Source organism: Rhinolophus hipposideros, assembly GCF_964194185.1.
Source record: "Rhinolophus hipposideros genome assembly, chromosome: 18".
Classification (NCBI taxonomy): Eukaryota; Metazoa; Chordata; class Mammalia; order Chiroptera; family Rhinolophidae; genus Rhinolophus; species Rhinolophus hipposideros.
In genome coordinates this window covers 52,540,610-52,553,723 of record NC_138064.1, presented here as the reverse complement: position 1 = coordinate 52,553,723, position 13,114 = coordinate 52,540,610, and the positions used below count along the sequence as shown (strand labels likewise).

At 38.6% G+C, this 13,114-nt stretch overlaps 1 protein-coding gene across 2 annotated transcripts in view; it reads left to right on the top strand.

Moving 5' to 3' along the window:
- The window catches only part of VPS41 (VPS41 subunit of HOPS complex), a 162,311-nt gene that overhangs the window by 101,409 nt on the left and 47,788 nt on the right, over positions 1–13,114 (top strand). For both annotated transcript variants that reach the window (XM_081079906.1, XM_081079907.1), the window contains 4 exons: positions 6,567–6,664; positions 10,055–10,184; positions 11,627–11,742; positions 13,024–13,080. In XM_081079906.1, coding sequence (XP_080936032.1) covers positions 6,567–6,664; positions 10,055–10,184; positions 11,627–11,742; positions 13,024–13,080 — 401 coding nt within the window. The remainder of the gene's footprint in view (positions 1–6,566; positions 6,665–10,054; positions 10,185–11,626; positions 11,743–13,023; positions 13,081–13,114) is intronic.

Sequence of the window (13,114 nt, the reverse complement as noted above, 5' to 3'; positions counted from 1 at the left end):
GGTTGTCTTCTGTTTAAGCGACTTTAGTCACGCTGCTTAACCTCACTGAGCATCAATGCCCCTCTAAAAATAAGTCCAGGTTGTTACGGTACACATAGACAAGGTCTGTAAAGTATTTACCATAGTGTTCATGAAATGGGAGCTATTGTTAATATTACTGTTACAGTTAGTAACTCAGTGCAAGAAAAACAGTGGTTGCCTTTAACAAAGAGAAGACTATTATGTTCAACAAAACCAGTGCACAGAGAATTGGGGAACATACATACAAGGAGTCACAGTTAGGTTCCTGAACTTGTTGCGACAATGTCGCTAACCTTTTTTGATATCAGAGGGATTAGTCATAATGAATTTGTACCAACCGGACATCTAGCTTAACCAAACTTACTATTTGGAAGTGCTGAAAAGGCTGCATGAAAAAGTGAGACGACTTGAACTTTTCCCCAACAATTCATGGCTCTTGCATCACCACAATGCACCAGCTCACACAGCACTGTCTGTGAGGGAGCTTTTAGCCAGTAAACAAATAACTGTATTGGAACGCCCTCCCTACTCACCTGGTCGGGCCCCCAGTGACTTCTTTCTTTACCTGAAGATGAAGGAAATATTGAAAAGAAGACATTTTGATGACATTCAGGACATCAAGGGTAATACGGCGACAGCTCTGATGGCCTTCCAGAAAAAGAGTTCCAAATTTGCTTTGAAGTGTAGACTAAGCACTGGCATCAGTGCACAGCTTCCCAAGGGGAGGACTTCACAGGTGACTGCAGTGATATTCAGCAATGACGTAGGTAGCACTTTTTGTAGGATGAGTTTGCGAACTTAATTTTCCGACCTCGTAGATAAGGATTTACTGAATTATTCTGAAAAGATTAATACATTTCATAACTGTATTTCTCACTAAGATACATCTAGAAACCTACATACAATAAAGGTACAAGTAATAATACTTTTAAACTATTTTCATTTTTGCATGTCATGTGGTATTGTTGTTACTTCTTTAGCTTCTAGACTCACAGTCTCTTCTGTCTTCATTATCCGGATGCTTCTAGAAGAGCGTCTTATGCCTAAATGGTACTCAGTAATTCTTTATTAAGTTGTTGATAATTCTCAGAAATACCTGACACAAGGTACAAGAAAGTTCTTGTTAATTTTTATTTCAATCCCATGACAGTCATTCTATAACTGAGAGCAAGAGCGCATGCACTGTTGATGCTCAGTGGTATTTGTGTGTTTCTGACACTCAGCCTGCCTCCGCCCTGTGTATAGTTGATAGATAAAGTTGCCGTGTAACACTATTGATACGTTAACGGTTTGTGCTTGGAGGGCTATGGGAAGGTAGTGGTAGTGGCAGCGTCCTTTGTCAGTCTGTTGGAGTCCTCATGTAAAAACGGAACAACTGGACCACATTTAAAACAAACCCGAGAAGGTAGCCCTAAGAACCTCAGGATACAAGTGAATGGGAAAATCCTGCAATGGCCACAGGGCTGTCATGGTGTCAGCATCTGTGTGAGGAACACAGGGGAGCAAGGGGGTGTCTGGTGGACTTGAGACCAGGAGAAGGTCAAAACAGCCACCAGCATTCCCTGGGAAAGGCCACTCGGGGGTCACTCTGAGAAGAGTGGGTACAGGGCTGCAGGGGATCAAGGGGCTTGGGCAGCCCGGGAGCCCCTGTAAACTCACAGTCGAACAGCCCGTGCTTCCTGCCAGGACCTAAACACAAGGACCGAAAAACACCAAGGTCACATCCCATCCTGCGCTTTAAGAAACAGTGAATATGGAGCAGACGAGCATCCTTGGCAACGAAAGCACACCAGAAGGAAACTCCTACAGAATAAATCACAACTGTAATTTACTATTCACACGTTTTTAAGAAGTGATGTAGAGCATGAAAGAACAAAAGTCAGAATTTAATAATCTCAAGTGAGGTGCTAAAACTCAGGAAATATTTATAAATAAAAGATCACTTTAGAAATGAAGATTAAACTAGAAGGAAACAAGAGCAAGTAGACACACAGATAATGCTGCAAGGTAAATAGAAGAGGAAAAAGTTTTAAATCACAAAGAAATAAAGGGAAAAAAGATTTATAATAAAGTAATAAATACTCAAGACAGGCTAACATGATTCAGCCTACAAGTAAGAGTCCCTGCAAACAAAACAAGGGAATGGAATAAGTACCAAAAACAGTATTTCAAGAAAAATGTCCTGACACTACAAGAAAACTTGAATCTATAAATTAAAATAACAGTGTATCTGAAAACAATGACCCGTAGTGAGCACCGTCAAGATATATTTGAGTCAAATTACTGGACTTTAAAGACGAAAAATATTTTGGGCATCTAGACGTGCGCTGTCCGGTACGATGGCCACTCGCCATCTGCAGCTGTGTCATGCTCACAGTGTGGCAAGTATGACAGACGGGCTGCATCCACATCCGAAGGCAGGGTGCTAGTCAAAAGTAAATGATCTCAGTAATAACTTTCTATGTTGTTGCGTGTTAGAATGATAATATTTTAGATATATTGCATTAAATAAAATACATTTTTTAAATTACACCTCTTTATACTCCAATGTGGCTACTAGAAAATGTAAAATTATATCTGTAAGTTGTGTTTTGGGCTTGCATTAATATGGATAGGCACTGATCAAAGACATCAGCTTTCCTTCTGGATCAGGGCTCTGTACACAACAACCCTCTTTGTGGGTCCAAAGGACCTCCTTGGATAGGTTTTTCATGTGAATAGGCGTTTTGAAATTTTCTCTCTCTCTTCATCTGCTTAGAATCTCTGTTTTTTCTTTGACTGGTGTCTTGTCGCATGTGTAGGAAAGCTTTGTCCTCCGGAATGAACCGGAGCACAGCAGTCTCCTTGTTTGCGTCGGGCGAGGAGGCGTGCTGCCGCTGGAGTGAGCACCTGGCCGCACGTCCGTCATCACCTGAGTGAACACTGCACATTCCCTGAGGCCCCGGAGCGGAGCCTCCTTTTCCCATCTCCTAGGTCTGAAGCGTAGCTGCTGTCTTTTTGTGGCTCCCTCTAAAAATTCTGAATTTGTCTCTCCTCTTTCCCCCTTCTCCAGCTTTTGCTTTCTATTTTTTACTGCTTTCCAACAGAATCTGTGTTTATTTTCTTTGTGATTTATATTTTCCAGATAATCAGTTTAAAGGTGAGCTTCTATGGTATTAGTCTTATAAACCACCTGTATTCAAATTGTTTTTCACTTAAGGAAAAAAATAGTCGTTAAAAAATTATTGAAATCATTGTTATGTGGGAAAAACAGAATTTCAGAGAAAATAAATAAAAACTTTCATTGGTCTATTGCAAATTTGAAATAGAAAGTAATTACTTGAAGTTATTTTACAGAGTCAGTTTATAAACTTTTGCATAATGTATGTTCTTCAGAAGAATAAATATTACCATTCAACAGTTCTTTCTCAGTCTGTTCAGTGGGAAGAATAATCCGATTCTTCAGAATGAACTTTCATGTTCATTCTGACACCACTGATCCAACCAGTCCTTCTTAGATTCAGCACTAATATAAACAATAAACTGAATCATGATAGACCTAAAAATAAAACACCATCATTTATTTTGAAAGACCTTTTTTTTTTTTTTTTTAAACGCAGAATAGCTGTAGACATTTCCTAAACCAAGAACTCACATTAGGAAGTGAGTTCTTTTTTTACATGATATCATTACTGGTGGATATTAATGGATATGAGTTGCTAAGTGGTAGAATATTCAATGCTAAGATAAACAGCCATGATTTTTGAACTCTTAAGTTGTGAATCATAGTGGGTATGACTATAATGGCAGTTTTGTTTTCCATAAGAAAATTTCTGTTGATGTTTTTTTAATAAAATGAAAAGAATGATTTAATTTCACCTTTATCTGAATGTTGATAACTGCCTCTGGGAATCTTGACAATGCTATTTTTATGTACCATATCTTCATTAGTAAGTTTTTTTGTTAATTTATAATTTAGTCACTTTATGTAGTCTGTGCTTAAGTTACTATTCTCAATTAGTAAAGTCTGGTAAGATTTAGTATTTAACAAATAAGCATTTATTAGAGTATCTGGAATTGAGAGTGAAACAGGTGCTTCTGTACATCGTTCTTTTTATTTTTTTTTCTTAACCCATTTAGGTTTTCTGTCGTGTTCTTTGAGAACATGGCATTTTCTGTCTTATTAACGCAAGCTATTGAGGACTAGGAAATCGGGATCTAGAGGAAGAAGGTTTGGATGGGATTAGAATATTTTCTGGCTTCTCTGCTGTATCTTCCTGCTCGTTCATGAGAACCTGGCTTTGGCATGTATTGGTTACTTGTAGGAGAGACAGTGTCTGGTGCTGCCCGTCCGTGAGTCCCGCAGCCCACGGGCTCCCCAAATGGGGAGAATACCTGGCTCACCCCCCTTAAGTGACGGTTTCCCTCACCTGGCCGACAAGCACATCACAGCCTCCGTGTCATTCCCGTGGAACAGTTTGTGACATCGCTCATCTGTTCTTCACCCAGGTTGCTGGGAAGGGAACTTTGTGTAGCTTTTCAGCGACAGAGTGATTCAGTAAAACAGAACTCAAGTTCCTCTCTATGAAACAGAGTTCAGCAATCTCAGGAGTGATGGCACCCACAGCCTCTTGTTCACATTTTGTTAGGCCGTCTAGAATGTGAAATTATCACCTCTTTAATCACTGGGTCGTGTGTGGCCACATACTGTTCAACAGCATCTGCACATTCCAGCCCCCCTTCCCCTCTCCACCATCCGCCTTCACAGAGCACAGCCCTGTGAGCTTCTCCCTCCGGAACCTTCAGTGTCTGGTTACTGTGGGTGTGCTTACTCCGAACATGTGGTTGTGGTGGCGGTGACTACATACGTGCTTCCTGTGAACAGTTACCCCAATACCACTCCCCACAACTGTGTTCAAGTGCCCAGATGAGAATATTCAGTTCAGACCCCTAGCTGGGACCAGAGCACGTGCCTTTGCGTTTCCATTCTGTGGTTCTGTCCAGGGCATTATGACCACCTATGAGATCTAATCAAAGACAAAACATAAGAAATAGTATTCTTTTGAACGTTTATGTTACTACCGTGTTTGCCCCGAAAATAAGACCTAACCAGAAAATAAGCCCGAGTGTGATTTTTCAGGGTAACATCCTCTGAACATAAGCCCTAATGTGTCTTTTGGAGCAAAAATTAATATAAGACCCAGTCTTATTTTCAGGGAAACATGGTAACTATTGAGTAATTTTTTTGATTATCCTCTATTTCATTTCGGTATGAAAGTGAAATTGTGAAAATAGTTGTAGAAGATGCACGCATTAAAGACAGGCATAGACAAGTCAGGACAAATGATCTGCAGGGACAATGGAGAGGAAGAAGAAGAAAAATTCAGTAGCCCCTCATTTCATCTGTGTTACAGAGTTTTTAAATACTCTGATTCCTTCATTTTATAGATGGGGAAAGTTACACACACAGAAATTAAAATGGTCAAGTCAGTTTAGTGGAAGTTATAGCCCAGATTTCCACACTCTACATTCAACATTGTTTGCAATATGCTACACTCACCCTACTTTAGGAAAAAGGGTGATTTCATCATAGAAGTGAACCATACCTGAAGCTACTGCCACAGAACTGTGGAAGGGATCTGAGTCAAGAAAGTTGTAGAAAATGTGGTAGGTTCCAAATGAGAGTTTGCTCCCAAATGACTGTAAGTGCAGTGCATGATTCCTGGAAGACTACTGTGCCAGGTAGCTTTATGTAACAAAATCACCCCAAAACTTAGTGGCTTAAGAGAACAGTCATTTAGTATACGTATTGTAAAGCACTGATACCTTAGACTGATGGTTAGGTATCATTAGACTGATACCTTAGCCAGTATTTGTACTTGTACCACTGAGCTTTCTATAAAATCTCTGCGGTCCACTGTAATTAAATCCACATACTTCTTAAAGTGATGCAATAGTTCTTCTAAATTTTAGACTGTCTTTAAAAAGGAAAGAGGAATTTATTTCCTATGGCCTTTATTTCACTTAGGAAATAATAGTGCTTCATCATAATGTAATCTGTACTTACATACCTTTCCCCCCCTTTTAAGTCTTTAAATAAATTGTTTATTAAATATTAAAAAGGAATGATTACAGTTTTGTAATTATAAATAGCATTCCTGTGACCTTTATACCACTGCAATGCCCTAATTGTGGAAAACTTAAATTCAGGAATTTTTAAAAATTATTGTTATTAATAATAATAGTTTACATTGGGTTGTATGGATTTTTAAGTGTCTTCATGGGATTTAACTGTGTCGTTTATAACCTAGCTGGGTGTAGTGTCACACTTGACCATTCATGCTGCTGTTATTATCAGGTTTGCTTTCTGTTTGTGATAGAAATTTTCAAGTGTAAGTTTCCAGAAATCCCTTTCTGGTGCTGACTTGTCAAGCAGATGCGTTTATCTGTGCCCCTTTGCTGGATTTCTGCAACGAGGCATTCAGAATGTGGACTCCACGTGTCCTTTCCTTTGGGCAGCGCCTTTGCGTCTGGCGGTGGTGATCTGTTCTCTCTTTTGTTTGCAGTGTCCCAGTTTGAGACTGAATTCTACATCAGCGGACTCGCACCTCTCTGTGATCAGCTTGTTGTGCTTTCCTACGTAAAGGAGGTTTCAGAAAAAACGGTAAATTTAAAGAGAAATGCGGGTTCATTTTTAGCATTATACCCTGATCAGGTTACCCATGAAACGGCTCTGCTATAGTCTGAGCAGAACTCCCTGACCTGTAGAATAAGGTCAGCAGAAATTACCCCCTAGATCTAACATATTTACCTTTCAGAAGCTCCACTCATTGCCTGCCTTTGTTCCTTTTGCTGAGCAAGGGGAGGGGAGGGTGTCCTTTTTTTCTTCCATCTCTCTTGGTATTTTAGTCAAAAGGAATGAAGGATTCCTCTTGCTGAAAGTCAAAGAAACTAAGCTGACACTATGCATTAGCACAAATAACAGCAGTGAAGTTGATCTGTTGCAACAATAGCGGTCCCTGTGGTCAGAGAATTACAGAAAGGGTCCTTCATTATTTCCTGTGGTCCAGACATACTTGTTTACTTCCTCGTGGCCCAGTGATTCTGCGTAGCTTGATTCTTGCTTTGAAATAGATTGTTGCTAAGCCTCAGTTACCAGTGCAAATGATGTTATGAAATGTATGGCTAAATGGAAGGCAGCAGAGAACCTAAGTTTTCTTAAGGGTGACTTCGGAATGAAGCCTGTTTATGTGGTCCAGTGGAGGGGCATATGCACATTCAGCCGCCCTTTGAAACCTAGTTCAGCCCCTTCCCAGCTTGCCTTCATTGTCAGAGTCCAGGTTTCCTGCCAGGAAGGGGATCGGGGGCTTCAAGGCATAAACAAGGAGAGCTTATTGGAAAGGATTTTCTTTTGATGCTCTGTAGAAAAGAAATTGCAATTGATTATCTAGCCCTTTACAGAAAGTAGGCTTTCCTTGTCTGCATCCTCTCTTATTTTTTTTTTTTTTCTTTTCAAATGCCAGGGAATAGAATGTGGGAGAAAAACCCTGGGAGCCCCAGTTTTGAAGTGGTAGCTGCTTTCAAACATTTCTCCAAGCTCGCACTTGCCTCAGGAAACCATCGCTATAGTAACCTGAAGCTCGGTGCCCATGTTGCTAAGCAATGGGATGCTTTAGACTTAAGTGAACACTCAAACCTGCTCTGATCAATAGGGCTGGCTTTGAGCCCTGTTGCAGGACATCAGTTTATTATCATCGTTATTATTATTATTATTATTATTATTATTTTGAAAATAAAAGCGGTCCAGTAAATACAGTACTATTTGATGAGGAATGTGGGGAGGATTGGAAATATGATTGAAAGACACAAGGAAAGAGTAAAATGAAAAAGGGACAGTCTAATAAACAATTGACCAAAAAAAGAAGGAAAGAGAGGGAACCTTTGTTAATAAAATAAAGTATTGAAAAGGAGTAAAAACCAAGAAAGGCCAATCTCATAGAGCAAATTAGAAAATGGAACTAAAAATGTGTGTGTTGGTATATATAGCTATTCATTTCATAAAACCACAAAGTACACCTTAAATCCTTAAATACAGAATAAACTGATAAAATTAAGACATAAGGAATAAAGAAGCAACCTTGTGACCAAGCACTCCCCTCCCTTTTCCCCCCATTGAAAAGATAAATTGTAACATTAAACAAAATTTGTTTTTATATCACTCATAATAGTATTACCCCCGACTTATTTTTCCTGTTATACCTTTTACATATGTGTATGTTTTTACACACAATTGCAGTCCTAGTTAGAAGCTAGTCTGTGTTGCCATATTTTTCCGAGCATCATTATTCCATTCTCTTCATATGGATGTGTAGAGTCTCCCGTCAGTATCACTTATAGTGGTGTGCACTATTTCCTCGGATTGATATGCCCGAATTTATTAAGCTGGTCCCCTAATGTTTTGTTTTTCTTCATTAATAAAGCACATGAGTGTTAAGAATTGTGCCAAGTGTTGGGGAGCAAAGATCAGCAAGCCCAAATTCCTGTTTCTGGATAAGAAGAGCTGTTTGGCCAGTGAACAAAGGTTGTAAAATAACGAGATGGATCACATTACTGATTTTTTTCTTTTACAGATAAGGGAACTATTCATATCATCTAGCAAGGAAGTTTTCTTTTAACGTTGTTTGGTTCAGATATTTTTTTCTGTTATTTTTTGTCTTTGTTATAGCAGTTAATTTTTTAAATATTCAAATCTTTCAGTTTCTCCTTCATATTTTTTTTTTCAAAATTGAGGTATTTCTTATTTCTCCAGATCTGATAAATTATGTTCTGTATTCACTGAGTTGTTTTGTTCTTGTTGTTGTTGTTGTTGTTTTATTTTGTTTCTCTACTAGTTGATCTTTTATAGTTGTTATTTTATTTTTGGAGTGTTTTGAATGTATGATGTACAAAGCTAATGTAATTGCTTCTCAGTTAACCTGACAAAATTGATCAAAGAAACCTTCGAGGCTTATTGTTTACTTAGGGAACTTGAGCATTGGAGGTAGATTTGGACTAATTTCATTCTGTTTCATTCACCTGTGTTCTTTGCCCCAGTGTCACACTGTTTCAGGTCTGGTTGCTTTGGAAAATAGTCTTATGTTTTATGCCTGTGTGCTGAATGCTCAAAGAGCATGAACTTCAGAGTAAAACAAAGTTGATTTCAAATTCAAGGTTCATCATAAATTTTTCCGTAAATTCCAGACTCACCATTTACTTAATGTAACTTTGACCTTAGTATAAACTTTTTGATCCTCAGTTCCTTCGTCTATAAAATTAGGAACAATAGTACTTCTAAGGGGCAGTTTGACAACTCCATGATACTAATCTGTGTATATCACACTAGGTTAGTGGAGCTGTCAGAGCCCTCAATAAATCATCTTTTACTCTTATATTTTGATCTAGAACTACACTGTCCAAAACTGTAGTACTTAAACCATATGTTTAAATTTATTTGAAAACTGAATTTAATGATAACTGAGTAGAATTTGAAGCTCAGTTATTCGGTCACTGTATCATGTTTCAGGTATTCCGTAGGCACCAGTGTCTTGTCGGTCACATTGGGCCGTCAGACAGAAAACATTTCTGCCGTCTCAGCAAGTTCTGCTTTGCACAGAACTCTTGATCGCGGGTCTTTTAGCATTACCAGTAAGTTTAGCAGTAGTGGCAGTGGTTTGGATAATGGAGCAGTTTGTAATACTATTTTTCCTCTTCCTCGCATTTGTGAGGAAGAGATGTGCCGTAGTTGTCTGAGGCTGTGGTACCATCCCCTCGGAATGGAATGGGCTGCTTGGGGCTGCTGACGTGACACAGCAGTACCTCTCCTGTTTATCTGCAGGATAACAGAAAGGTCAGAAAATAAAGCGTAGTTATGCGGCTGTGTGGCAGGTGGTTAGAAGGACTTACGTCTGCCGAAATCATCAAACCAAGACATGTAATTATGGCTAACTAGAATTAATTTGTGTGATTTATAGAAATGTAATTAAAATGAATCTTTCCCCTCTCTTTTTTCCCCTAGGAAAGAGAATATTGTGCCAGGCCCCGACTGGATATTATCCAGCCGCTTTCTGAGACTTGTGAAGAGATCTCTTCTGATGCGCTGACAGTGAGAGGCTTTCAGGAAAATGAATGTCGAGATTATCACCTAGGTGAGAGATTGAGGACCTGGCTCATGTTCTTACATTTATATCCCCCCCTTCCACTTGAGTAGCAAACCAGGAATTGAAATTGAGGTGAGGAAAGGCTCTTGAGAACATGGGCGGGCTTCTGATGTTGAACGTGAGAGCATCAAAGCCAAGAGGTATTGTTGGACTTGCTTGAGTTCCCACAGCCGAAGGGGGTGGGGGGAAGAGATAGGGCCAGGGCACAGGTAAGCAGGCTCCGTGCTCTTGTTCTAGTACTTGGTCTGTTGACCTAACTATTTAATGTGACGCGTAACTTACACTGATACCAAGCAGCATGGCTTTATGTCACTCCCGACTTGATGGCCCTAGATGGTGTGCTCTGGGATGGCAGAGAAGTTACCTTTCTGTTTGTGACCAAATGCTCAGAGCCTGGCACTCAGTGGGCATTCGCAGAATATCTGTTGAGTAGATGAATCAATACACTTAGTCGTTGCTCAGAAGTCAAGGGCAGACCATTGCCGTCTGGTCATACCAGGGGCATCTGTGTTTGGGTGTCATCACATCTTTGAAAAATACGTTGGTGAAAATAGAATAGTTTAAGCTTTTTAGAAATTCGTTCCTGCTTTAAAAACAATTGACATTTTTTTGAGAATATTTTCAGTTTCCATTTTGGCCAAAAGAAATGAAGAGATATTCTATATGTGTTTGAGCTTTCTTATATGAAGCCCCTAATCAGCTGAGAACTGTGAGAGTGTACGCTGGACTTGGCAAAAAGCAAATGTAGTTCACAACTGAAAGCGTCCAATCTGGGTATTTTGCTCAGGGCAAATGCTGCTCCACACTTAGATACCCGCAGAACAGGTTTTATAATTGAATTCTGCGGGAAACTCTCACGACTGGCACTGTACACAACATGCTGAAATGATAGATTATATCCCCAGGGTTCGGGGCGTCTGTCATTTATGCTTTAGATGGCCTTGACCTTGATGAGGAGGAAACATTTATTGCGGACTGTGGGGTGTAATTGTTCTGTAAAAATAGAACAGTGTTGTAAATGGCCATAAATAAAGTTTATATACAGTACATGAATTCTAATATGCAGTAGACACAGAGAATTCTTTACACTGTTTTTCAGCTGAGGTCAGAATGTTAATGTATTAAACACAGAATTTTACACCCACCTTATTTTTTAAAAGATTTTTGGTGTTTCCTCCCTTTTATCCTTCCTTCCTTTCACATTCCCTTTCTTTTTTTCTTCCAAATAATTTTACACTTAAATACTTTTTAAAGCACTGAAACAAATTCTGTCATTCTCTAACCTGTGTCCCAAGCAGAGCCAAATACACTTGCTCCAAGTTTCTGTTCACTCGTAATAAATGAGGAAGCCTAGCTGAGTCCCCAGAACCCACTGCCAAGGTTGCTGCTATTGAGTCATCAGAAATGTTCCTCTCTTCTCTCACCTACAGAGTACTCGGAAGGCGACTCACTCTTTTACATTGTGAGTCCAAGAGATGTCGTAGTAGCCAAGGAACGGGACCAAGATGACCACATCGACTGGCTCCTTGAAAAGAAGAAATATGAAGTAGTTTTGATTTTACTTTCTCCAAAGTATTGACACGTCTGTAGATAGAGAGGATAAAAAGTTTTTGTAATAAATCTTTCATGTAGGTGAATTAGAATGCCCTAAGATATGTTGGAAGCTAATAACTCTCCAATATTCTTTTAGAAATTAGACGGGAAAAACCACAATGAGGTTAACTGGCTTTATTGTTCAGTGAAAGAGTTGGGGAGGGAAGGAGGAAGGGGGTAGATCCAGCCTACCGAAGTATTTATATTTTGCTTTTCCAAGGAAAATTAAATATAGCTCATATTTCAGAATTGTCCATTTGAATATTTTTGTGAAATCATTCATTTGGTGCTTATTTCATATGTAAAAGTAAAGCTATCAAATTAACACTTACATAGGCTTGAACTACCTGGTCAAATAAAATGATATTGTCTACTTCATCGAGTGTTGGTTCAGACCAAGTTTAGTAGGTAATGTCCCATCATGTGTTTTTTTCTTTCTTTTTTTTTTTTTAAGGAAACATTTTTAACATAAAACCAGAAAGGCTTAGTTAGAAAACCTCTCTGGATGGGCTTAATCAGCCGAAAACAAACAAACAAGAAGTAGTCCATTTATTTGTTGCTTTAAGTTTGTAACCATCTGGAAGGATTTGGGAGAAAAATGTTTTTAATTATGAACTATTTAGAGTCCAGGTGTTGATATCAAGTTCATACCCCAGTTATTGCCATCTTGCTATAGCTCCAGTAGTTTCTTAAAGAAATAATTCTGTTTTAAACTTTTGTGTTCAAGTAATAATTGTAAATTTTCCCAAATAAAAATCAAATTGGAGATTTTCAAAATCTTATTTGTAGGTATATGTAAATATATGCATATAGTTTACTTTTTATGTTTTATAAAGGAAAAGTGCCCCTTTGTCAGTATACGTCATACAGATTTAGAATGACATGAATTTTTTGTGTTTGAGCCTGGGAGATTTTGTTATATTATGATTTGTGTATGAATAGTGATTTAATATCCTAATGTGAAAATGAATTCAAATGGAAATAAGAGACATCTTTATTTTGGTTGAAGGTGCTTTTCTTTGAGTTTGAATGCAGTGAAGTTCATTCAATCATAACGTTAGGAATGCCTGTGCTTGAAGCAAAAACCACGGGGAAATGGGTCTTTATTTATGTAGTCCAGAACACTAAAACATAACAAATACAGTATTTATAACCTCAATATCTTTCTTTCCCACTCTCCCCCATTTTCTCTCCCTTCTTTTCTACTCCTTTTATCATGTGTATGTAAATGTAGGAAGCTTTGATGGCAGCTGAAATTAGCCAAAAGAACATTAAAAGACATAAGATTCTGGTAAGTGTGTAATTTTATTATTTGAAACATAACT